This window comes from Suncus etruscus, chromosome 7, assembly GCF_024139225.1.
Source record: "Suncus etruscus isolate mSunEtr1 chromosome 7, mSunEtr1.pri.cur, whole genome shotgun sequence".
Taxonomy (NCBI): domain Eukaryota; kingdom Metazoa; phylum Chordata; class Mammalia; order Eulipotyphla; family Soricidae; genus Suncus; species Suncus etruscus.
Window position 1 is genome coordinate 41,626,760 of NC_064854.1, and position 22,894 is coordinate 41,649,653.

Genomic DNA, 22,894 nt, shown 5'->3' on the forward strand with positions numbered 1-22,894 from the left:
CATTCCTTAAAAGCACATCTATCCTAGAATCTAAAACAGTGGACGCTGAGAGCAGAGTGCCTCTCTTGTCCATAAAACTCCGAGGGTACAAATCAGACTTGCCCACCACCTTCCCAGGATCCCACCCACCACAGGGTCCCATTAGGAACAATGAGGGGAGGCTTCTTTTGCCTCTAAGTGATGAAAAGTATTTCCACCAAGATTCTGATGTGAACTAACTTTTAAGGTCTTATCATTGCCTCCAATATCTTCAAACTTCACGTTGGAAATCTGCAATTCTAGCCCACTGGCTGTGGCTGGTAAACAAGAGAGGACAGATGCTAAGATTAGTGATTCAGCTGTGACTCAATACTTAATTATCATTAAGTAACCAATAATCCTTTGAATACTAAACTTTTTGTTGTTTTTCTGGTTTGTTTGGGGCCCACACCCAATTTTTGCTTTTGTTTTTGGGTCACATCTGATAGCGCTCAGGGGTTATTCCTGGCTCTGCAATCAGAAATTGCTTCCTGGCAGGCTCAGGGGACCATATGGGATGCCAGGAATTGGGTTCCATCCCAGATTGGCCAAGTGCAAGGCAAATGCCCTACCACTGTGCTATTGCTCTGGCCCCAAGGGAGCCCACACCCAGTAATGCTCTGGTCGTTTGCGGGGGAGGGCCATATGGTATGATGGGATTAACCAGGGTTGGCTGAATACAAAGCAAGATGAGACAATGGAGATCAAACCTGGGTTGGCCACATGCATCTACGTGCTTTACCGGCTGTAATATTATTGCTCTAGCCCATTTACATATTTTCTTTTTTCTTAATTAATTTTTCAGGGTTTGGGGCCACACCTTGTGGTACACAGGGTTTACCCTTGGTTCTATGCTTAGAAATCGCTCCTGGCAGGCTCGGGGGACCATATGGGATATTAGAGATCGAATCCAGGCCTGTCCTGGGTTGCTGTGTGCAAGGTAAACACCCTAATGCTATGCTATTACTCTGGACCCCCTAACATATTTTATAATAAAAGTCTCTGCACACAGGAGCAGGAAAGACAGTACGAAGGGCAAAACACATGTCTTGCATGTGGCTGACCTGGGTTTGATCTCCAGCATCCCACAGGGTTCCCCTACCCTCAAAAATGAGATCCCTGAACACCAGTCAGCCCTTAGCATTGACAGGTATAACCCTCCACAAAAAACAAACAAACAAACCCAAATGTTGGACATAAAGGTCCTCCCAACCAAGGAGTGAAGACTAGAGACATCTCTCTCAGAACACCCAACTCCACAACACGACCTCACCTTTCTTCTGCAGAGCAGCTTCTATGTCTCCATCTATCTCCTGAAGCTCCACCTTCCTTTTGCTGCTTTTCCTTGTTAGCCTACTCTTCCCTTTTTTATTACTCTCCAGGAAAGAAACTTTTGAATCCTGGAAAGAAAAGAAAGATAAGCAAGGCATGTTTAAAAGAATGTAGCAATATTGATATTTTTTGTTTGTTTGTTTGTTTGTTTGGTTGGTTGGTTGGTTGGTTTTTGGGTCATACCCAGCAGTGCTCAGGAGTCACTTCTGGCTCCATGCTCAGAAATTCAGAAATAGCCCCTGGCAGGCACGGGGGACCATATGGGATGCCGGGATTCGAACCACCGTCCTTCTGCATGAAAGGCAAACGCCCTGCCTCCATGCTATCTTTCCGGTCTCGCATACTGATATTTTTAAAGCTGAATTATTATTAAAAATTACATTCTGGGGCCCAAGTCATAGCACAACAGGTAGGGCTCATCATACACAAGGCCAACCTAGATTCAATCCCTGGTACCCTATATGGCTTCCCCAAGCACCAAAAGGAGTAAGCCCTAAATACTGCTGTGTGCTCCCTAACCCAGAAAATTGCATTCCTGATCAAGAGACTATACAGGGGGGCCGGGCGGTGGCGCTGGAGGTAAGGTGCCTGCCTTGCCTGCGCTAGCCTAGGACGGACCGCGGTTCGATCCCCCGGCGTCCCATATGGTCCCCCAAGCTAGGAGTGACTTCTGAGCGCATAGCCAGGAGTAACCCCTGAGCGTCACCGGGTGTGGCCCAAAAACCAAAAAAAAAAAAAAAAGAGACTATACAGGAGGTAAGGTGCTTACCTAGCATGCATCTGAACCCAGTTAGGCTCCTCGTACCACAATGGTTCCCCTGAGCACCACCCAGATTTAGTCTTGAGCAGGGACAAGTTTGATCCAACCTACTATCCTAAATAATTTTTTAATGATATTCCCTTGGTCAGTGTGACAACATAGGGGGTAGGAATCTTGCCTGGCATGAAGCCAATCTGGGTTCATTCTTGACACCACATATAGTCCCTGAGCACTGCCAGAATAATCTCTTAGGAAAGAGCCAGAAGTTCTCAGTATATCGCTGGAGGAGGCTCCCTAAACTGCCCCCAAATTCCTATCCTAACAATGCCAAATGTGGTCCCAAAACCAAAATTAAATTTACACAAATACACACACACACACGCACGCACGCACGCACGCACGCATGCAAGCACACAAGAAGGAAAAAGGTATAGACTAAGGACGGAAGTGACAGCAGGAGTAGGGTAGTGGTCAATTTCTACAAGTCCGTCAGGCAGTATGGAGGGTAAAACAGCCTTTCAAATTCTATGAGTGTTCCATAGTTCCAATCTCTTAACAAAATAGGAAAACATGCACGTTGTCTGCATTCAATGAAAACTTGCAATGTACTCCAATTACATAGGGAAAATAAAAATTAATTACCTCTATCTTAGATACTGATTTCTTCTGATTAATTTTTTCATCTGTTAAGTCTGAGAAAAAATTATCTGTCTTTCCCCCCGGAGTTGTGTCAATAAACCATCCTCCTTCAGAATCTCTGGTGGGGGTCTTCGAAAGAACAGAGCATGCTGCGCCCACCGAGCTTGCTCTGGAAGGCAGCCTTGAAGTAGTACTTTCTTGTTGCTCTGTTTCAGGAGTACTTGACAATGGATCGGAATTTCCTTTCCGATACAAGGAAAGCAAGGAACTGTTCATAAGATTTGCTGACTGAAAGAGACATAAGTCACTCAATAGGTACTGGGTTTAATTATCTATTATTAAATAAATTTTGCCCCTAAATTTTTCAACTTCTCTCATGGGGCCAGAGTAATAATAGTACAGTGCATAGGGAGCTTGCTTGTGATGTTTCCAACCCAAATGTTTCCCAGCATCCCATATGATCCCATGAACCATGCCAGGAATGATCCCTAAGTGCAGAGTCAGGAATAAGTGCTGGGTACACTAGGTATGCCACTAACAACAAAAAATTCTCGGGGCCAGAGAGATAGCATGGAGGTAATGCGTTTGCCTTGCATGCAGAAGGACGGTGGTTCAAATCCTGGCATCCCATATGGTTCCCCGTGCCTGCCAGGGGCAATTTTTGACTGCAAAGCCAAGAGTAACCCCTGAGCACTGCCCGGTGTGACCCAAAAACCAAATAAAACCAAATAAATAAAAAAATTTTCAATATCTGTTGCTATAAAATATACATAGGGGGGCCCGGAGAGATAGCACAGCGGCGTTTGCCTTGCAAGCAGCCGATCCAGGACCAGGGGTGGTTGGTTTGAATCCCGGTGTCCCATATGGTCCCCTGTGCCTGCCAGGAGCTATTTCTGAGCAGACAGCCAGGAGTAACCCCTGAGCAGTGCCGGGTGTGGCCCAAAACCCAAAAAAAAAAAAAAAAAAAATATATATATATATATACATACATACATACATACATACATACATACATACATACATACATACATACATACATAGGGGCCAGAGAAATAGGACAGCTGGTAGGGTGTTTGCCTTGCACATGGCCGACCCAGGTTCGATCCCCAGCATACCATATAGTCCCCCAAGCCTGCCACGAGTGATTTCTGAGAGCAGAGCCAGAAGAAAATCCCTGAGCACCACTGAATGCAGTCCCAAAACCGAAATAAATAATAAAATATAGGTAATAATAATAGGATCAACAAACGTTTACTATTCAAAAGAGGAATATATCATCCCAACTTACTATACCAATTCATAATTGGCAATGAAATCAAAATAAGAATAGTTATTTTTAAAAATATATTAGGTGTGGGTAACAGAAAACAGAAATAGGGATCAGAGCAATAGCATAGTGGATAGGGAGTTTGCTTGGCATAAGGGCTGATCCAGGGTCAATCCCTGGCATCCCATATAGCTCCAAGCCTACCAGGAGTGATTCCTGAGTAGTGCCACCAATGTTGTCCAAAAACAAACAGACAAAACCCCACAAGCAAAAGAAAACAGAAATAGTATAGGGGTTAAGGCTTCTATGTGGCAACCCCAGTTCAACTCCCAACACTGCATGATTCCCCCAAACACCACCAAGAGTGATTCCTTTGTGCAAAAGGAGCAAGTGAGCCTTGAGCACCACGAGTGGTGCCAAAACCGAAAGTAATAATAAAATTATAAAAACTAGGGGCCGGGCGGTGGCGCTGGAGGTAAGGTGCCTGCCTTACCTGCGCTAGCCTAGGAGACGGACCGCGGTTCGATCCCCCGGCGTCCCATATGGTCCCCCAAGCCAGGAGCGACTTCTGAGCGCATAGCCAGGAGTAACCCCTGAGCGTTACCGGGTGTGGCCCAAAAACCAAAAAAAAAAAAAAAAAAAAAAAAAAAATTATAAAAACTAAACTTGAAATCCAAGTGGAGATGATTAGGAGGTGACAGACTAGCACACAGATAGGTGGCAGCCTGAGCTTGTGGTGGCACTTTTTCAGCCCTATGGCAGGCTGTGTCCCAATAGGAGCTGAAGGATTCTTTCCTGGGATGAGGTCCCGCTGACTGAATGAGGCCCCAGGGCCTACTGAGGAGCATGAGGCCATTCCAAATTGAAGTCTGTGCCAGTATTAACCAATTTTTTCTTTTAATTTTGGTTTGGGGGTCACACTCGGAAGAGCTTTGGGGTTTCTCCTGGCTCTGCACTCTGGGTTCACTCTGGGCAGTGCTCGGGGAACATATGGAATGCCAAGGATCTAACTAACCTAGGTTGGCCTCGTGCAATTTACTCAGTCCTATCTCTCCAACCCCAAACTCCTAATTTTAATTTCTAACTAGTTTAGAGAAAATAAAATCTTTTAAATTACACATTTAAAAACCAAATCAAAGTGTGGAGCCCAGGCAAGTTGACTCAGAGGAAAAATATCTGCAGGCATGAGGCCACAAAATCAACCACCATCATTGCTGCTATGTGTGTCCCGGCTCTATCGATGTGATCCCTGGTGCTATGACTGAGAGTGCAGCCCCCAGAGGACCTCGTCAACCACCAAGGGAAGAAGTGGGTCCAAGTCAAAGCGAACCAGTGTAATGTGTGGCTTACCTGTTGATTTGGAAGATCTTCCATATCTGAATCATCGTCAGAATAGCTCTCAGTGTACCTAGAAAAGCAGAAAGAAACATTTTAAACACTTTTCTCCTACATCCTATAAAAATACCCCAAAGGAAAAATACCAAGATAAAATATTTTGAATTAAAAGTACAGGTTCGGGCCAGAGCAATCCCTGGAGTCCCATATGATCCCCCAAGCTAGGAGCAATTTCTGAGTGCATAGCCAGGAGTAACCTTTGAGCATCACTGGATATGGCCCCCCAAAAACAAAAGCAAAAAAAAAAAAAAAAAAGAATACAGACTCTAGGTCAGAGAGATAAGAAGGTAAGGTGTTGACTTTACACATAGCCAAGATGGGGTCAAGCCCCAACATCCCATAAAGTCCCCTAACACCATCAGGAATGATTCCTGAGCACAGTCCAGGAGTAACCCCTGAGCATCATCAGGTATGATCCAAAAACAAACATTAAAAAAAAAAAAAAAGGAGTACAGGCTCTGGGGAGAAAACCAGTCTGGATTCACTATCCAAAGAGAGATACTACAGGGATTTAGACCCTTGCGCTGCATGCAGCCAATCCAGTTCAATACCTCCCACCCATCCTCCACACACACAACAACAGGAGTTCCTGAGCACAAAACCAGGAGTAACCTCTAAGTATCACTGGGTAGAGCTCAATATATGCCTACAAGCTTAAGGCACTAAATTTGGTCCCTGAGGGCCCGGAGAGATAACCCAGCAGCGTTTGCCTTGCAAGCAGCCGATCCAGGACCAAAGGTGGTTAGTTCCAATCCTGGTGTCCCATATGGTCCCCTGTGCCTGCCAGGAGCTATTTCTGAGCAGACAGCCAGGAGTAACCCCTGAGCACTGCTGGATGTGGCCCAAAAACCAAAAAAAAAAAAAAAAATTGGTCCCTGATGCTGCAATGCATGCTTAGTCCTGGGGCTCATTCCTGACAGCTCTGCCATCATCCCCAGGGTTACAAATGATTTCTGGTCACACCACAGCCAGATGAATATGTGACCTCAGGTAACTATCACAACTAAGAAAGTTCAAGCAACACTGACAGGAGTATGACTCCCTGGTGAGTACTACAGGCAGCCAGTCTAGCACAACCCCTGGCGGACACCATAGGAAAGGGTGCAAGCACTGCCATCCGGACACGTTGCCCTGCTAAGCACCACACAAGAGTTGAGAGCATGTGTGTGACTCCTGAGCCTCTACAACAGCAGAAGCAAAGGAGAAAAAAGGAGAAAACCAGGCCTAAGGGAAGAAAGGGGCCAGAGATCTAGGACAGGGGTAAAAGGTTCTTGCCTTGCACACAGTGTACCTGTTGGCTCTCTGACTCAAAAGTTTGTTCCGCCCCCAAATCCCCAATGAATATGAACTCTGAGCGGTGTTGGGATTAGTCTCTGAGCACAGGGTGTGGCCCAAGCACCCCAAGAAATAAAGAAAGAAAAGATCAACAAATTATCTTTATCTTACTGAGTTATTAGAGAATTAAACAAAAGTCATTAGGAACAATGTGTTCCATGGTTCTCTTGACCCAAGCTCTAATTTAAGTAACATCACGCCCATCAGACTTGATAGTCTCATCAAGGAATATCAAATGTGAGAGGAAACAGTCAGCAAACTGCACCCCAAAGAACAAGCTCAGAGTCTCCTTGGTGGCAAGCGTGAGCACAGCTGCCTTCTGCAAGTTTAACACGATTGACAGGACAATTTCCAAATCAGTGTGAGAAATTAAAACAAATGTTTTCATATTAGATAAAAAAAATAAAAATCGGACCCAAATCACCACAAAATCAAAATGTAATCTCGGTATTTTTGCAGGGAGGGGTGGACCACACCCAGCAAGAAGCCTGCATCCATACTGATTACTCCTGGCTCTACATTCAGCTATCACTACCAGGCTAGCTATACATAATGCAAGTGCTCTACCCACTGTATTATTGCTCCAACCCCCTCAATTAATTTTTTTTCCTCAATTCATTTTAACTGAGTAAAATTCCAAAATTTTCAAGTTAATCCTTGCTATATAGGATAATTTTTTAGAAGGGTCGGAGGGATAGCACAGAGGTAGGGCGTTTGCCTTGCATGTAGAAGGACAGTGGTTCGAATCCCAGCATCCCATATGGTCCCAAGTCTGTCAGGAGCGATTTCTAAGCATAGAGCCAGGAGTAACCCCTGAGCACTGCTGGGTGTGACCCAAAAAACAAAAATAAAAGGGCCACAGACATCACACAGGGGTAAATACGGTCCTTGCTTTCATCAATCCTGGTTCAACTCCTGGCACCTATGTGGTCACACAAAAGTGCCAGGAGTGATCCCTAAACACAAAACCAGAAGTAAGTCCTACACACATTCGTGGGTATGGCCAGCAGAGAAGAAAAAAATAATCTATAAAAAATTTTCTATAAGAAACTCAATAGGACTAGCAGCCAGTGCTCACATGTGTGAAGCCCTGGGCTTAATTCCTAGGGCCATAAAAAAAAAGAAATAAAAAAAAAAAAAAGAAAGGAAAGGAAAGGAAAGGAAAGGAAAGGGAAGGGGAAGGGGAAGGGGAAATGGAAAAGGAAAGGAAAGGAAAGGAAAGGGAGTTGGAAGGGAAAGGGAAAAGGAAAAGGAAAAGGAAAAGGAAAGGAAAGGAAAGGAAAGGAAAGGAAAGGAAAGGAAAGGAAAGGAAAGGAAAGGAAAGGAAAGGAAAGGAAAGAAAAAGAAAAGAAAAGAAAGGAAAGGAAAGGAAAGGAAAGGAAAGGAAAGGAAAGGAAAGGAAAGGAAAGGAAAGGAAAGGAAAGGAAGTAAAACAACCCTACTAATGCTATTTCTTCTTTTCTTGGTGAGGTGAGGGACACACCTGCACTTGGCAATCCACAGTGACTGCTGTTGTGAAGGGGTTAGGGAGGAGCCTATGGGGTACAAGGAATCGAATGTGGGTTGGCCGCACGTAAATCAAGCCCCTTCCCATTGTATTATCACTCTGATCTTCCACTAACTCTCTGGCCCACTAATACAATTTCTTTCTATTGTTACTGTTTTGATTTGGTTTGGAGACACACAATGTTCAGGGGTTGCTCCCAGTGGCACTCAGGAGACAATGCAGTGCCAGGAATCAAATTTGGACAGTCTGCATAGGGAATCAAATTTGGATAGTCTGCATACAAAGCACATGTTCCAGCCCTTTTCTGAGCTATCTCTCCAGTCCTACTCCTGTTATTTATTAACAATTTCCAAACTCAGGGGCCAGAGCAATATCACAGCAATAAGGCATCTGCCTTGCATGCAGCTGATCCAGGATGGACCTGGGTTCGATCCCCGGGATCCCATATGGCCCCCCAAGCCAGGAGCGATTTCTGCGCACATAGCCAGAAGTAATCTGAGCATCACCAGGTGTGGCCCAAAATCAAAACAAAACAAAACAAAAAACAATTTCCAAACTCAATCAGCACCATTTTTATGAATATGTCATTAGATTAAGATGGCAACAAAAGGGCCCGGAGAGATAGCATAGCAGTGTTTGCCTTGCAAGCAGCCGATCCAGGACCAAAAAGTGGTTGGTTTGAATCCCAGTGTCCCATATGGTCCCCCGTGCCTGCCAGGAGCTATTTCTGAGCAGACAGCCAGGAGTAACCCCTGAGCACCCTGGGTGTGGCCCAAAACCAAAAACAAACAAACAAACAAAAAAGATGGCAACAAAGGGGGCCGGAGAAATAGCACAGCGGTAGAACATTTGCCTTGCACGCAGCCAATCCAGGAAGGACAATGGTTCGAATCCCAGCATCCCATATGGTCCCCCGTGCCTGCCAGGAGCAATTTCTGAGCAAAGAGCCAAGAATAACTCCTGAGCACCACAGGGTGTGACCCAAAAACAAACAAAAAAAAGATAGCAATCAAGTTGAGACCCTTCTATTAGTCTTGTCTCTTACTTACACAAAAAAATTCATCTGAAGTCCAGCATTACAAACACATGTAATGAGATGTTAAGAAAACACAAAGTGGGCCCGAGAGATAGCACAGCGGCATTTGCCTTGCAAGCAGCCGATCCGGGACCAAAGGTGGTTGGTTCGAATCCCAGTGTCCCATATGGTCCCCCGCGCCTGCCAGGAGCTATTTCTGAGCAGACAGCCAGGAGTAACCCCTGAGCACCGCCGGGTGTGACCCAAAAAACAAAAAAAAAAAAAAAAAAAAAAGAAAACACAAAGTGAGGATTGGAGAGATAGCAGTGTATAAGGCACTTGCCTTGCCCATGACTCGCCCTTCCTTCCTCTTTCCCTTCTTCCCTCCCTCCCTCCTTTCTTTCATCCTCCCTTCCTCCCTTCCCTCCTTTCTCTCCCTTCCCTTCCTTCTTTTCTTTTCTTTTCTTTTCCTTCCTTCCTTCCTTCCTTCCTTCCTTCCTTCCTTCCTTCCTTCCTTCCTTCCTTCCTTCCTTCCTTCCTTCCTTCCTTCCTTCCTCCCTCCCTCCCTCTCTCCCTCTTTCTTCCTTCCTTCCTCCCTCCCTCTCCCTTCTCTCTCTCTCTTCTTCTTCTCCTATTTTTTTGGCTTTTGGGACACACCCAGCAGCACTCAGGGGTTACTCCTGGCTCTGTGCTTAGAAGTCGCTCCTAGGGGCTAGAGCAAGTGGTAGGGCGTCTGCCTTGCACATACTACCCTAAGACAGACCATAATTTGATCCCCTGGCATTCCATATGGTCTCCCAAGCCAGGAGCAATTTCTGAGTGCAGAACCAGGAGTAACCCCTGAGCATTATCAGGTGTGACCCCACCCAAAAAAAAAAAAAAAAAAAAAAGAAGTCAGTCCTGACAGGCTCAAGGGAGCATATGGGATGCCAGGGATCAAACCTGGGTCTGTCCTGGATTATCCACGTGCAAGATAAATGCCCTATCACTGTATTATCACTATGGTCCCTTTTTTTAACTTTATTTTATTGAAACCATTGTGATCTACAAAGTCCTTCATAGATGAATTTCAGATATGCAGTGAATTAGGGCCATTTCCACCACCAGTGTCAACTTCCCTCCACCAAAATTTCCAGAGTGCATCCTATACCTTTGCCCTCTGGCCACCAGGAGTAATTCTTTTTTTTTTTTTTTTTTTTTTGGTTTTTGGGCCACACCCTGTGACGCTCAGGGGTTACTCCTGGCTATGCGCTCAGAAGTTGCTCCTGGCTTCTTGGGGGACCATATGGGACGCCGGGGGATCGAACTGCGGTCCGTCCTAGGCTAGCGCAGGCAAGGCAGACACCTTACCTCCAGTGCCACCGCCCGGCCCCAACCAGGAGTAATTCTTGAGGGCAGAGCCAGGAGTAACCAGACCACCTTCCCCCCGCCTCCCCCCAAACAAAGAAAATACAAAGTAAGGGACAAAGCCAAAGGCCTAAACAAAGCAGGTACAGAACCTTTGGAAGGCTTGTTCTTAAGACTCTGTGGTAGAGGCTGAAGATAGCACAGCAGTAGGGCGTTTGCTTTGCATGCAGCCGACCTGGGATGGACCCGTTCAATCCCTGGCATCCCATATGGTTCCCTGAGCCTGCCAAGAGTGATTTCTGAGTGCAGAGCCAGGAGTAACCCCTGAGTGCGGCTGGGTATGCCCCCCCAAAAAAAAAACAAACAAAAACAAAACCAAAAAAGGACTGTGAAAGTCCCTAGGTTCAATCCCTGGCAACCTATATGGCTCCCTGAGCACTGTTAGGAATGATTTATGAGTGCAAAGCCAGGAATAACACCTGATCATCACCAGGTATGGGCCCCCACCCCAAAAAATAAAGATTTACTGGAAGTTCATGAGGAAAAGGAATTAGGTAACTTCAAAAAAATGTCCAGGAAAATGCATGGCCCAAGACAGCCCATGACCCTAAAGATGCAGTAGACAGTCATTCATGGAATGTCTCAAGGGAAGAGCTGTGTCTGATGCAGGGCCTCCTTAGCAATAGAGGACTAAAGTTTTCTAAGGAGAAACATAATGTGATCAAGTAAAAGGAATCTCCACTCTGTAATCCTTACTCATTATCCTCTTCCCCTGTTCTTGCTCTTTTTGCCAGATGTTCATCTTCTAATTCAGTAAGATTCTTAATTTCCTTCTCATTGCTGATTATGTTAAATACTGAAACAGAAAGAAAAATAAAGTCATGAATGATGACATTTCATCCCCAAAATTTTATTAAGTAACATTAGCTCTAATATTAAAATTCACCTTTTTCAACCTGAATCCTAAAAGCATTTCTTTTTCTCCGGCCATAGTCTATGCTGAAAAACAAACAAACAAGTTTAGTCTCACCACAAATACTTTCCCGCTATGCTCAATACTAAAGGGCTACAGAAAATCTATGTCAATATGATTATGACACTATATACATTGGGTGCCAGAAGTGGGTAGAGTGATTGCCTTGCACATGGCGCACATTTGGTACCTCAAGCCCACCAGGAGTGATTCCTGAGAGCAGAGCTATAAATAATCCGATTACTGCCAGGTGTAGCCCATAAACAACAACAAAACAAAATACAAAAACTAACCATAAAGCCATTTTCAAACAACTTCAATTTTATCACATGTAATATATACGTGGCAACTTTTTCTCTAGGTCTATTTTGACATTTCAAATATACTAAGTGTGACAGAAATACAAACAACTTTATATTCATGCGCTTTCTTTTTTTTTCTTTTTTTTGTTTTTTGGTTTTTGGGCCACACCCGGCGGTGCTCAGGGGTTACTCCTGGCTGTCTGCTCAGAAATAGCTCCTGGCAGACACAGGGAACCACGTGGGACACCGGGATTCGAACCAACCACCTTTGGTCCTGGATCGGCTGCTTGCAAGGCAAACACCGCTGTGCTATCTCTCCAGGCCCGATCTGCTTTCTTTTTTTGTTTTGTTTTGTTGTTTTTGGGTTTTTTTGGGTCGCACCCAGCAGCGCTCAGGGGTTACTCCTGATTCAATGCTCAGAAATCGCCCCGGCAGGCTCGGGGGACCGTATGGGATGACAGGATTTGAACCAACGTCCTTCTGCAGGCAAGGCAAATGCCTTATCGCTGTGCTATCTCTCCGGCCCCTCCTGATCTATTTTCAAAGATTTTTGTCACAATTACTTATTTCTGTGCACAGAATATGGTGAGGTGAGGACAGGCAGGGAGATCATCTGAAAATAAATTGCAGAACCTTCAGCCCCAATCAACATCATGTTTCTTGGAAAAGCAAGGATAGCTGCATAACCACAGCAAAATAAACACAAACAAGGGGCTGACGAGATAGCACAGCGGTAGGGCGTTTGCCTTGCAAGTAGCCGACCCAGGACCAACACTGCTTCGAATCCCGGCATCCCATATGGTCTCCTACACCTGCCAGGAGCGATTTCTGAGCAGAGAGCCAGGAGGAACCCCTGAGCGCTGCCGGGTGTGGCCCAAAAACCAAAATATAAATAAAAATAAAAAATAAACACAAACAAGATATATAATACAGATAAATTTCTTAATCTTTTTAAACTTTATTTTATTGAAACCATTGTGATTTACAAAGTCCTTCATAACTGAATTTCAGATATGCAGTGAATCAGGGCCATTCCCACCAACAGTGTCAACTAATGTTCCCAGGGTGCATCCTATATGGATATGGGGAATCAAACTCAGGTTGGTCCCCTGTGTAAAACAAGAAACCTAATCTCTGAACTATTGTTCTAATTCTCGAATTTAGGTTTGATGCCTGGTAACATATGGTCCCTGAGCACAACCAGGAGACAAAGTACACACACAGGTTAAGACTTCTTAAATAAACAGATGCTTGAAGGCAGAAAGATAATATAGTACGATGGAGCCGGTGAGGTGGCGCTAGAGGTAAGGTGTCTGCCTTGCAAGCGCTAGACAAGGAAGGACCGCAGAGTTCCGCAGTTCGATCCACCGGGTCCCATATGGTCCCCCCCAAGCAGGGGCAATTTCTTTTTTGTTTTTTTTTTTTTGTTTGTTTTGGGCCACACCGGAGGTGCTCAGGGGTACTCCTGGCTATCTGCTCAGAAATAGCTCTGGCAGGCACGGGGGGGGGGGGGGGGGGGGGGGGGGGGGGGGGGGGGGGGGGACGACACGGGACGGGACACCATATGGGACACCGGGATTCAAACCAACCACCTTTGGTCCTGGATCGGCTGCTTGCAAGGCAAATGCCGCTGTGCTATCTCTCCGGGCCCGCCAGGGGCAATTTCTGAGCGCTTAGCCAGGAGTAAGCCCTGAGCATCAAACAGGTGTGGCCCGAAAAGCCAAAAAAAAAAAAAAGATAGTATAGTACGTAGAGTGCTAGCCTTATACACAGCCAACCTGGGTTTGATCCTGGATATCCCATATGGTTCCCCAATCCTCATTAGAAATGATTCCTGAGCACAGAATCAGGAGTAAGTCCTGAACACTAGCTGATGAGACCCCAAAACAAACAAAAAAGTACTTAATATCTGTAACTTGATGTCTACTCGACTAATCTATTATTAACTGATAAACTAATGCAAGGAACTATTAACATTTTAACTTTTTTTTTTCAGCCACACCCGTTTGATGCTCAGGGGTTACTCCTGCATAAGTGCTCAGAAATTGTCCCTGGCTTGGGGGGACCATATGGGACGCCAGGGGATCGAACCAAGTCCTTTCTTCCTTCCTTGGCTAGTGCTTGCAAGGCAGACACCTTATCTCTAGCGCCACCTCACCGGCCCCAGAAACTATTAATGGCTACTGGAATTCAGGCAAAAATTAGACACTAAAAAAGGTAAGAATGAAAAAGAACCTACAGTATAGTCTTTACAGTTTTTACCTGTACATTCTTTGTAAATCAGATGCTAAGACGCCAGTGTCCACATACTTGCCACATCTGTTACTGGAGAGGTACTAAAACAGCAAATATGAAACATAAAAACTCAGTGATTCTAATCAACAAATAAGAATTTGAGCTATTCAAACATGATGTACTTTGTTGATAGACAACCCTGAAATGAACTGTTGGGTCCAGAATAAAAAGATGTAATTAACATTATGAATGACTATGGTAATTAACAAAATAATTAAACTGCTATCAAGGAGTGATAATCTACTATATCCGAGGTGCCCAAACATAAATGATTCAAGACACCAGGGTTAGGAACATAGTAATATTCAACAGCTAATTCTTAGAAACTACAATTAGACAATTACGAAAACAGTTTCCATATTAACTTACTTTCTAAAGATATCCTATTATTGCAAAACAGTAGTTGCCACAATACATAGCAAAAAACAATGCAGAATAAGAGATGAGCATGGCACTGGAGGTAGAATACAAGGGTTCTCCCTTCCTTCCTCCCTTCCTCCCTCCCTCCCTCCCTCCCTCCCTCCCTCCCTCCCTCCCTCCCTCCCTCCTTCCTTCCTTCCTTCCTTCCTTCCTTCCTTCCTTCCTTCCTTCCTGGGCCACACCCGGTGATACTCAGGGGTTACTCCTAACTATGCGCTCAGAAATTGCTCCCGGCTTGGGGGACCATATGGGATGCGGGGGGGGGGGGGTGTCAAACCGCAGTCCATCCTAGGTTAGCTCATGCAAGGCAAACGCCCCACCGCTTGCACCACTACTATAGCCCTAGTTATTTCTTTTGTAATAAAAGCAAAACAGGGAAATGGAGAAGTCAAAGGCTGAAGAATAATCATCGATGACATTTACTAAGAAAAGGCTTAGGAGACATTAGGAGTTATAATCTAGACATATCAATAGAGTGAGAGAGTAACCTAAGAAAAAGAATGATTCAAAACTAAAGCCTTGGAAAAGCAGAAAATGTCTCTACTAGGCATATCGGAGAAGATCCAGATGGTTAAGGGAGAGAACAAAAGAAAGCAAAGACAAAGAGCTAGTCGCCAGAACATAGAGGGCTTTCTGGGTAGCTTATTTTTTGATGGGAAAGGGGTGGTTTTTATTTTGGAGCCATGGGAGGTGGGCAGGGGTTATTCCTTGTGGGGTGGAAGAGACCACAAAGGATGCTGAGGATCAAACTCAGTGCAAGGCAAAGGTTCTATTCTCTGTACTACTGCTCCAGCCCCTCAGGAAGGGGAGGTTTTTAAGTTACTCCCCTCCCCAGAGGCTTTATGTTTAGATATCACTCCTAGGGGTTTATGATGATCACACACTGTCAGTCACTCCTGGCAAAGCTCTGCTGTGCTGTGAATCAAATACAGATTGGCAGCATACAAGGCAAGCAATTTATACCTCTACTATCTCTCCAGCCCCCTTTACAATGGGGTTTACTCCCAATGTCTGCAAATCCACTAAAGGATTTTGAGCAGTGACTGAGCAAGCTCCAATTTTTTTCTTTAAAAGGATTTCCTTTGTTGCTCTATGGGTATCAGACTGTTGTTAAAAGCCCAAAAAGATAGAATGAGTAGGGTACTTGCCTTGCATGTGACCAACCCAGGTTTGATCTCTGAATACAGTCTGGCCCCCAAACAAACAAACAAACAAAAACATAGAATCTGATCTGGACTCAATCCGTGGCACCCTGAACCCCACTAGTAAACTGATCATGGATTCAGGAGAAAGCTCTTGAGCATTGCTTGGTCCAAAATAAAATAATTAAAAAGCTCAATCTAGAGGAGGGCAGAGATAATAACTTGGTGTAAAGTGTATTTTGAAACAAATGCTTGATCCAGGAGGTAGGAACCAGCATTTAAAACAAATGTTGGGGGGCCGGAGAGATAGCATGGAGGTAAGGCGTTTGCCTTTCATGCAGAAGGTCATCGGTTCGAATCCCGGCGCCCCATATGGTCCTCTGTGCCTGCCAGGAGCAATTTCTGAGCGTGGAGCCAGAAATAACCCCTGAGCACTGCCGGGTGTGACCCAAAAAACCACAAAAAAAAAAAAAAAAAAAAAAAAAACAAATGTTGGATCTAGGGGCCGGGCGGTGGCGCTAAAGGTAAGGTGCCTGACTTGCCTGCGCTAGCCTTGGACAGACCGCGGTTCGATCCCCCGTGTCCCATATGGTCCCCCAAGCCAGGAGCAACTTCTGAGCGCATAGCCAGGAGTAACCCCTGAGCGTTACCGGGTGTGGCCCAAAAACCAAAAAAAAAAAAAAACAACAAACAAACAAAAAAAAAAAACAAATGTTGGATCTAGGATGCTTTGATCCTCTACACGGTGTCACCCCAATACCCATGGGCAGTGACCCTAGGCTCTGACCTGAACATTTCTCCCAAGCACTGCAAGGCGGGGGATCTTCTCCAAAACAAAAGTGAGACCTTGATAACTATATGAACAGAGATGTCCTTTACTGAGACAGGGAACACTGAACAATGGTTGGGAGACACCTATCAACAGTCTGTTGGGATACAAGGGGAGGTTGAGCTGGGAGCTAGATCTAGATAAACTCTCCCTGAAGGTAAAAATTTAGGAGTCGTGGAGATAGTACCTGACATCACTAGACAGAATGAGGTCACCTATAAAGAGTGCACAGACTGAGAATAAAGGAGGTGAAATGGATGCAAAGACTGGGGGCTCTGCAAACGTTTAGAGAAAGGCGAGCAATGATGGATTCCGGTTTGAGTGATCTTTTTTTTTTGGGGGGGGGCACACCCAGCGTTGCTCAGGGGTTACTCCTGGCTGTCTGCTCAGAAATAGCTCCTGGCAGGCACGGGGGACCATATGGGACACCGGGATTCCAACCAACCACCTTTGGTCCTGGATCGGCTGCTTGCAAGGCAAACGCCGCTGTGCTATCTCTCCGGGCCCGAGTGATGATCTTAAAACAAGATCTTTTGGGGGTCGAAGAGATAGCATGAAGGAGGGCCATATGGGATGCCGGGATTCAAACCACCGACCTTTTGCATGCAAGGTAAACGCCTTACCTCCATGCTATCTCTCAGGCACCACCGGGAATGGTTTCTACTAATAATTCAAACGGTTTCTACTAACCATCAGGGCGGCGTGGGAGGCGGGCCAGACTCCAAAATGTATGTCAGATTCATCAGGACACAGATTGCACGTATTGGGAAACAGAAATGTACTAGGCATGTCCCCAAAACTCCCTAAGGGCTTCCGGAGGCTTCTCTGAGAACTTCCGAAAGAGGAAGATTGCACACACACACACACAAAAGTTGTTCTCCTGATTGATCCACGCGCCCCAACAGGTCTGCTGCTTCCATTCCCAGGCCCGGGTCCCACCTCCACCCCGGGGCCTTGCAACCTTGCAACCTCCGTGCAACTAGGAGCGAGATGTCAACAGACCCAAGGAGCAAGGCCCAACTGCAACCCGGGCAGCCGGCTGCTCCAGTTCCACTTGGGAACCTCCCAAGGGAGAGCCGGCGGTGGCCCGGGGCAGGCAGGCGGCGACCATTTCGAGGCCCGTTCGTGCAGCATACACACCTGGATGACACGGTGCTTCAGCTTATTATCCACGAAACCTCCGGGTCGGGGCCTCATGGCTCCTTCCCCGCCGCCACCGCCTCTGGTCCTCCAAGGCCACACGTGAGCCGGGGTCCTTGCAGGGGGCTGCCCGCCGCGATGCCTGCTCGCCCCCGAAACGCTCTCGCCTGGCCAAGACGGCGCGGTTCTTCGCAGCGCTTTTGTGGCCAGAAAAAGAAAGAGAGGAGAATACGACAGAATACGAGGAGACTCGAAAATATCAGGGAGTTTCTAGCAGTCCTATTCTTCAGGCTTATCTTAAGACGCCTATAGGCAAGGACCCATTTGAATACATTAAACTTTATTGGTCCCAGGCTGCAAGGACTCATTTGAATACATTCAACTTTATTGTTCCCAGCTTGCTCAATGTATCTGCTTCTCCCTGCAATCAGTTGCCTGGGTTTTTGTAAACTGGATTTTGTGTTTGGTTTGTTTTGGGAGTTCTGAAACCAAATGAGCCTTGATCTAGAATCTAGAATCTAAATTAAGGCTTTATCTGCTGGTTTACCCAGATAGCTAGATTATTACATTTGCATATCATTTGGTTAAAAGCTATTACATAGAATTTGTAGAACGATTTCAGTACCCAGCTCCAACTTGAAGTAGAATTTTATTAAACAAAAAGTATTTTCCGGGGCCGGGCGGTGGCGCTAAAGGTAAGGTTCTCCTGCCTTGCCTGCGCTAGCCTTGGACGGACCGCGGTTCGATCCCCCGGTGTCCCATATGGTCCCCCAAGCCAGGAGCAACTTCTGAGCGCATAGCCAGGAGTAACCCCTGAGCGTTACCGGGTGTGGCCCAAAAAAAAAAAAAAGTATTTTCCCCAAGAGGTGTATTGTGCATTAAAAAAAAAATAGAACAGTTTGGTACTAGCTAAATGCTGCTATGAGGAATGGGGAGGAAAGAGATTAGGTTAAAAAAAATAAAAAGCTATAAGGGGTCGGAGTGATAGTGCATCAGGTAGGGCGTTTGCCTTACATACAAGTTGACTCGGGTTTGATCTCTGCCACCCCATATGGTCACCTGAGCACTGGCAGGAATGATTCCTCAGTGCAGAATCGGGATTAACCCCCTGAGCTGCTGGTCCAAAAAGGAAAAAGAAGACTGTAAGATATTAATGGGAAATGATATCATAGCTTTTGGGTATGGGGGAGCCTGCTCCCAAGCAGTTTTCAACTGTAAGGAGTGGGGAAACCCCTTGCCAAGCTGGCAAAGGTTTCATTGCAGGCGCTAGAAGTTATGGTACTGCTTTACCCCTGCAGTGCTGGGGCGATGCCCAAGAATCCTCTGCATTGCTCTGGAGCAATTAATGTTGGGAGTAGGAAGCAGGGAAAATACATGCCCCTCATTCCTGTACTATTACCCCAGTCAAACTTGATGTTATTGTTTTTGTTTGCAGAGGAATATTTAGTGATACTCAAGGGCTATTACCTTCTCTCTTGGGTGTTATTCCCCAAGCTTTGCAGGACCATGCAATACAGGGGGTCAAAAAAGGGCCTCTTGCATTCAAAGCACGAGGTTCAAACAATTGAGCTTTTTATCCAGATTCCTAAATTGTTATTTAAAAAAAATTTGGGGGCCATAACAATAGAACAGTGGGCAGAGCACTTGCTTTGCACACAGTTGGTCTGTGCTCAATCCCATATGGTCTCTTGAGCACTTGCCAGGAATGATTCCCAAAGCAGAGTAAGGAGTAACTCCTGAACAGATTAAGGAGTAACTCTTGAGCAGAGTAAAGAGTGACTTCAAGTGTGGACCCCCCAAAAAGTGTTTAAGAGGCATTGACCATCATTGGTTTGATCTCCAGTACTTTCCAACCCTCTTAAGAAAATAATATATGGTATTACAAATTTGAAAGTGGCAAATAAGAAAAGATCCCGTTAAGGAATGGGCAGATGGCTTTAAGGGTAGGAACACATGCTTTGCATTTGAAAATCTTGGGTTTAATCTCCAACAGTGCATGGTTCCTTGATCACTGCTGTGAGTAGCTCTAGTACATCAAATCTGTGCTGGCTTCCTGGTCACTCCTGGGTGTGACCCAAAAGTCCCTCCAACAAAGGAAGAAAGAAGAGAAAAGACCCTGTTAAAAATTCATGTGAGAGACTGGAGAGATAATAGGATGTAGGATGTAGATGTAGGATGCCTGCCTCGAACACAGTTTACCTAGGTTCGATCTTCAATATCCATATGTTCCCAGAGCACCACCGCCAGGAGTGATTTCTAAGTGCAGAGCCAGGAGTAAGCCCTGAGTATTGCTAGGTGTACACCCTCAAGAAAAAGGGGCCGGGAAGGTGGCGCTAGAGGTAAGGTGTCTGCCTTGCAAGCACTAGCGTAGGACGGACCGCAGTTCGATCCCCCAGTGTCCCATATGGTCCCCCCAAGCCAGGGGTGATTTCTTAGCGCATAGCCAGGAGTAACCCCTGAGCGTCAAACGGGTGTGGCCCAAAAACCTAAAAATAAATAAAAAATAAAATAAAATAAATACTGTGGTGATCAGTTTGCAACTTATAGAAATGCTGGATTCTATGTGTATACCTATAATGAAAGTGTTATGTCTATTGTACTCTGATTTAAAAATAAAAATTTTGGTCCAAGGATTAAGATGCTTGACTAGGGAAACATTCATTCTATCACCGAGCTCTGTCCCTAAACCCCTACAATCCCACATTATAAATGTAGTTCTCATGATAGATACATTGATATTTATTGTATAATTGGAAAATTTTTTATTGAATTTACCCTTCACTTATTTAGCCCACCTCTATCACACCTCTGGTAAATACTAAACTATGTTCTAGCTCTATGGTTTTAGTTTGGTTTTTCATTGTCAGATTCTACACTCAAGTGAAATCCTACACTATTCATCTCACTGATTGATTTAGCATAACATGAGATCAAGTTACCCATGAGTTACCCATGTTGTAACATATGAAAAAATTCCATGCATGCCATTATAGGTGTGTGTCTTCTTAATCCTTTAATCCATGAACGAATAGATAATTATCTTCTTTCTTAGAACACACTGAATAAATTTTCCCTTCAGAATTCAGATCATATCATTCTCAGTGATAAGGGCTAGACTCTCTGATATGCAAAATATTGGTGAACTAGTTAGTCTCCATCTTCATTATATGTGTCCTGTCTTTTCAGCTAAAAAAAAAAAACAAAACACTACAGGGCTGGAGCCATAGCACAGCACATAAGGTATTATCCTTGCATACAGCCAACCTGAGTTTGAGCCCTGGAATCCCATATAGTCCCCCAAGCTTGCAAGGAGTGATTTCTGAGCACAGACCCAGGAAGTAATCCCTGGGCCCCACCGGGAATAACCCCCCCAAAAAAAGGAAACCACTACATTTATTCAGTCAATGTTTAATATAATAAAATAGTAAGTGAACCAGAGATATAATACAGTGGTAGGTTATTTGCCTTGTACATACTTGACCTGGGCTTGATCTTGGTATTCCATATGGTCCCCTGAGTCCCACCAGGGTGATCCCTGAATTCAGAACCAGGAATAAGCCCAGGAGTAAACACAGGTATGACCCAAAACCCAGAAAGAAATTAATATATAAAATTAAATATAAAAGGCTACTATATCCTAGACACTGAATACAGTTGTAAAGAAACTCTAAAGTGGTAAAGATTCCTATTCTTATAGAGCTTGCACTTCCATTGAAAGGCATTCTGTTTTTATATTTTGTTCACCTGGATAGTCATTCTCTCACCTTGATCTCTAGTTCCAGTTTGGACAAAAAAATTAGATGGTAACTCTATATAAAATAGAAACATGGAGGAAAGGGTAAGTGTAAAAAGTGGGATACTTTGATTGAGGCTCAAAGGGAACTCCCCTCCTTATCCATGTTTTTTTTTGGGGGGAGGGCCACACCCGGTGATGCTCAGGGGTTACTCCTGGCTATGCGCTCAGAAATCGCTCCTGGCTTGGGGGACCATATGGATGCTAGGGGACCGAACCGTGTTCATCCTAGACTAGCGGGGGCAAGGCAGATGCCTTACTGCTTGTGCCACCGCTCCAGCCCCCTTATCCATGTTTTATGAGATTAAGTGGTTTAAAATATAAGAACCTGGAGTCATAGTGCAGCAGCTAAGGTTCAAGCCTTGACCCAGGTTCTATCCCCAGCATCCCATATGTGCCCAGAGCCTGTTAGGAGAAATTTCTGAGTGAGACAGGGTGAGAAAAGTCACCCTTGTGTGTAACCGGTGTGACCCCTACCCCCCACAAATATTTATAGTACATATAATTACTGACCAGTTACTAAGGTGCATAAACTTCCAGAACTTCCTGAAGCAACTGCAATGATTTCCATTCTTCAATGGTGCAACCCCATCTAGTGGTTGTGACACAGTTCACCTGTCCTCAAAAGCTACTCTCTAGCCGTACATCGCTCATACATATATATGTATGGCATATACCATACATGACCTATGTCCAGATTTACACAAGAGAGTCCTTACTATTAGTCCATTGATTGTAACCTAATACTTGTCATAGAAATAAAAACTGCTCAAATGACAGTAGTCAAAAACTAGCCACAGTTTACAGTAGCAAATTTCCCATACAATTTGACAAACTCAAAAGCAAACGCCACTGTCAAACTGTATGGGAAAGATTTCTAAGGAACAAAAGAGAAGACTTCATACAGCCAAAGTGAGAATACAGCAGGTAGGGCATTTGCTTTGCACATGGCCAACCCAGGTTTATCCCTGGCATCCCATATGGTCCCCTGAGCCTGCCAGGAGTAATTTCTCAGCACAGAGCCAAGAGAGATTCTCGAGTGCTGCTAGGTGGGTCCAAAAACAAACAAAAAAGGGCAGAGGGAGGGGCCAAGAGGTGGTACAAGCGGTAGGGCATTTGCCTTGCATGTGTGACCAGGAAAGACCCATATGGTCTCCCAAGCCATTCTTTTTTTTTTTTTTTTTTTTTTGGTTTTTGGTTTTTGGTTTTTGGCAGTGCTCAGGGATTACTCCTGGTTCCAAGCTCAGAAATCGCTCCTGGCAGGCTCGGGAGACCATATGGGACGCTGGGATTCAAACCAATGGTCTGCATGCAAGGCAAACACCTTACCTCCATGCTATCTCTCCGGCCCCAAGCCAGGAGTGATTTCTGAGCGCATAGCCAGG

The 22,894-nt window shown here is 45.1% G+C and overlaps 1 protein-coding gene across 1 annotated transcript in view; it reads right to left on the reverse strand.

Annotated features, from left to right (window-relative positions):
- The window catches only part of NVL (nuclear VCP like), a 99,681-nt gene extending 81,878 nt beyond the window's left edge, over window positions 1-17,803 (reverse strand). Inside the window, exons 1-8 of the mRNA XM_049776439.1 lie at window positions 17,717-17,803; window positions 14,153-14,226; window positions 11,562-11,614; window positions 11,372-11,471; window positions 5,367-5,424; window positions 2,753-3,037; window positions 1,292-1,418; window positions 220-296 (exon numbers count right to left, since the gene is read on the reverse strand). Of these exons, the coding sequence (XP_049632396.1) occupies window positions 220-296; window positions 1,292-1,418; window positions 2,753-3,037; window positions 5,367-5,424; window positions 11,372-11,471; window positions 11,562-11,614; window positions 14,153-14,226; window positions 17,717-17,773 (831 nt within the window). The 5' untranslated portion in view covers window positions 17,774-17,803. The remainder of the gene's footprint in view (window positions 1-219; window positions 297-1,291; window positions 1,419-2,752; window positions 3,038-5,366; window positions 5,425-11,371; window positions 11,472-11,561; window positions 11,615-14,152; window positions 14,227-17,716) is intronic.
- Between the last annotated feature and the right edge of the window lie 5,091 nt (window positions 17,804-22,894).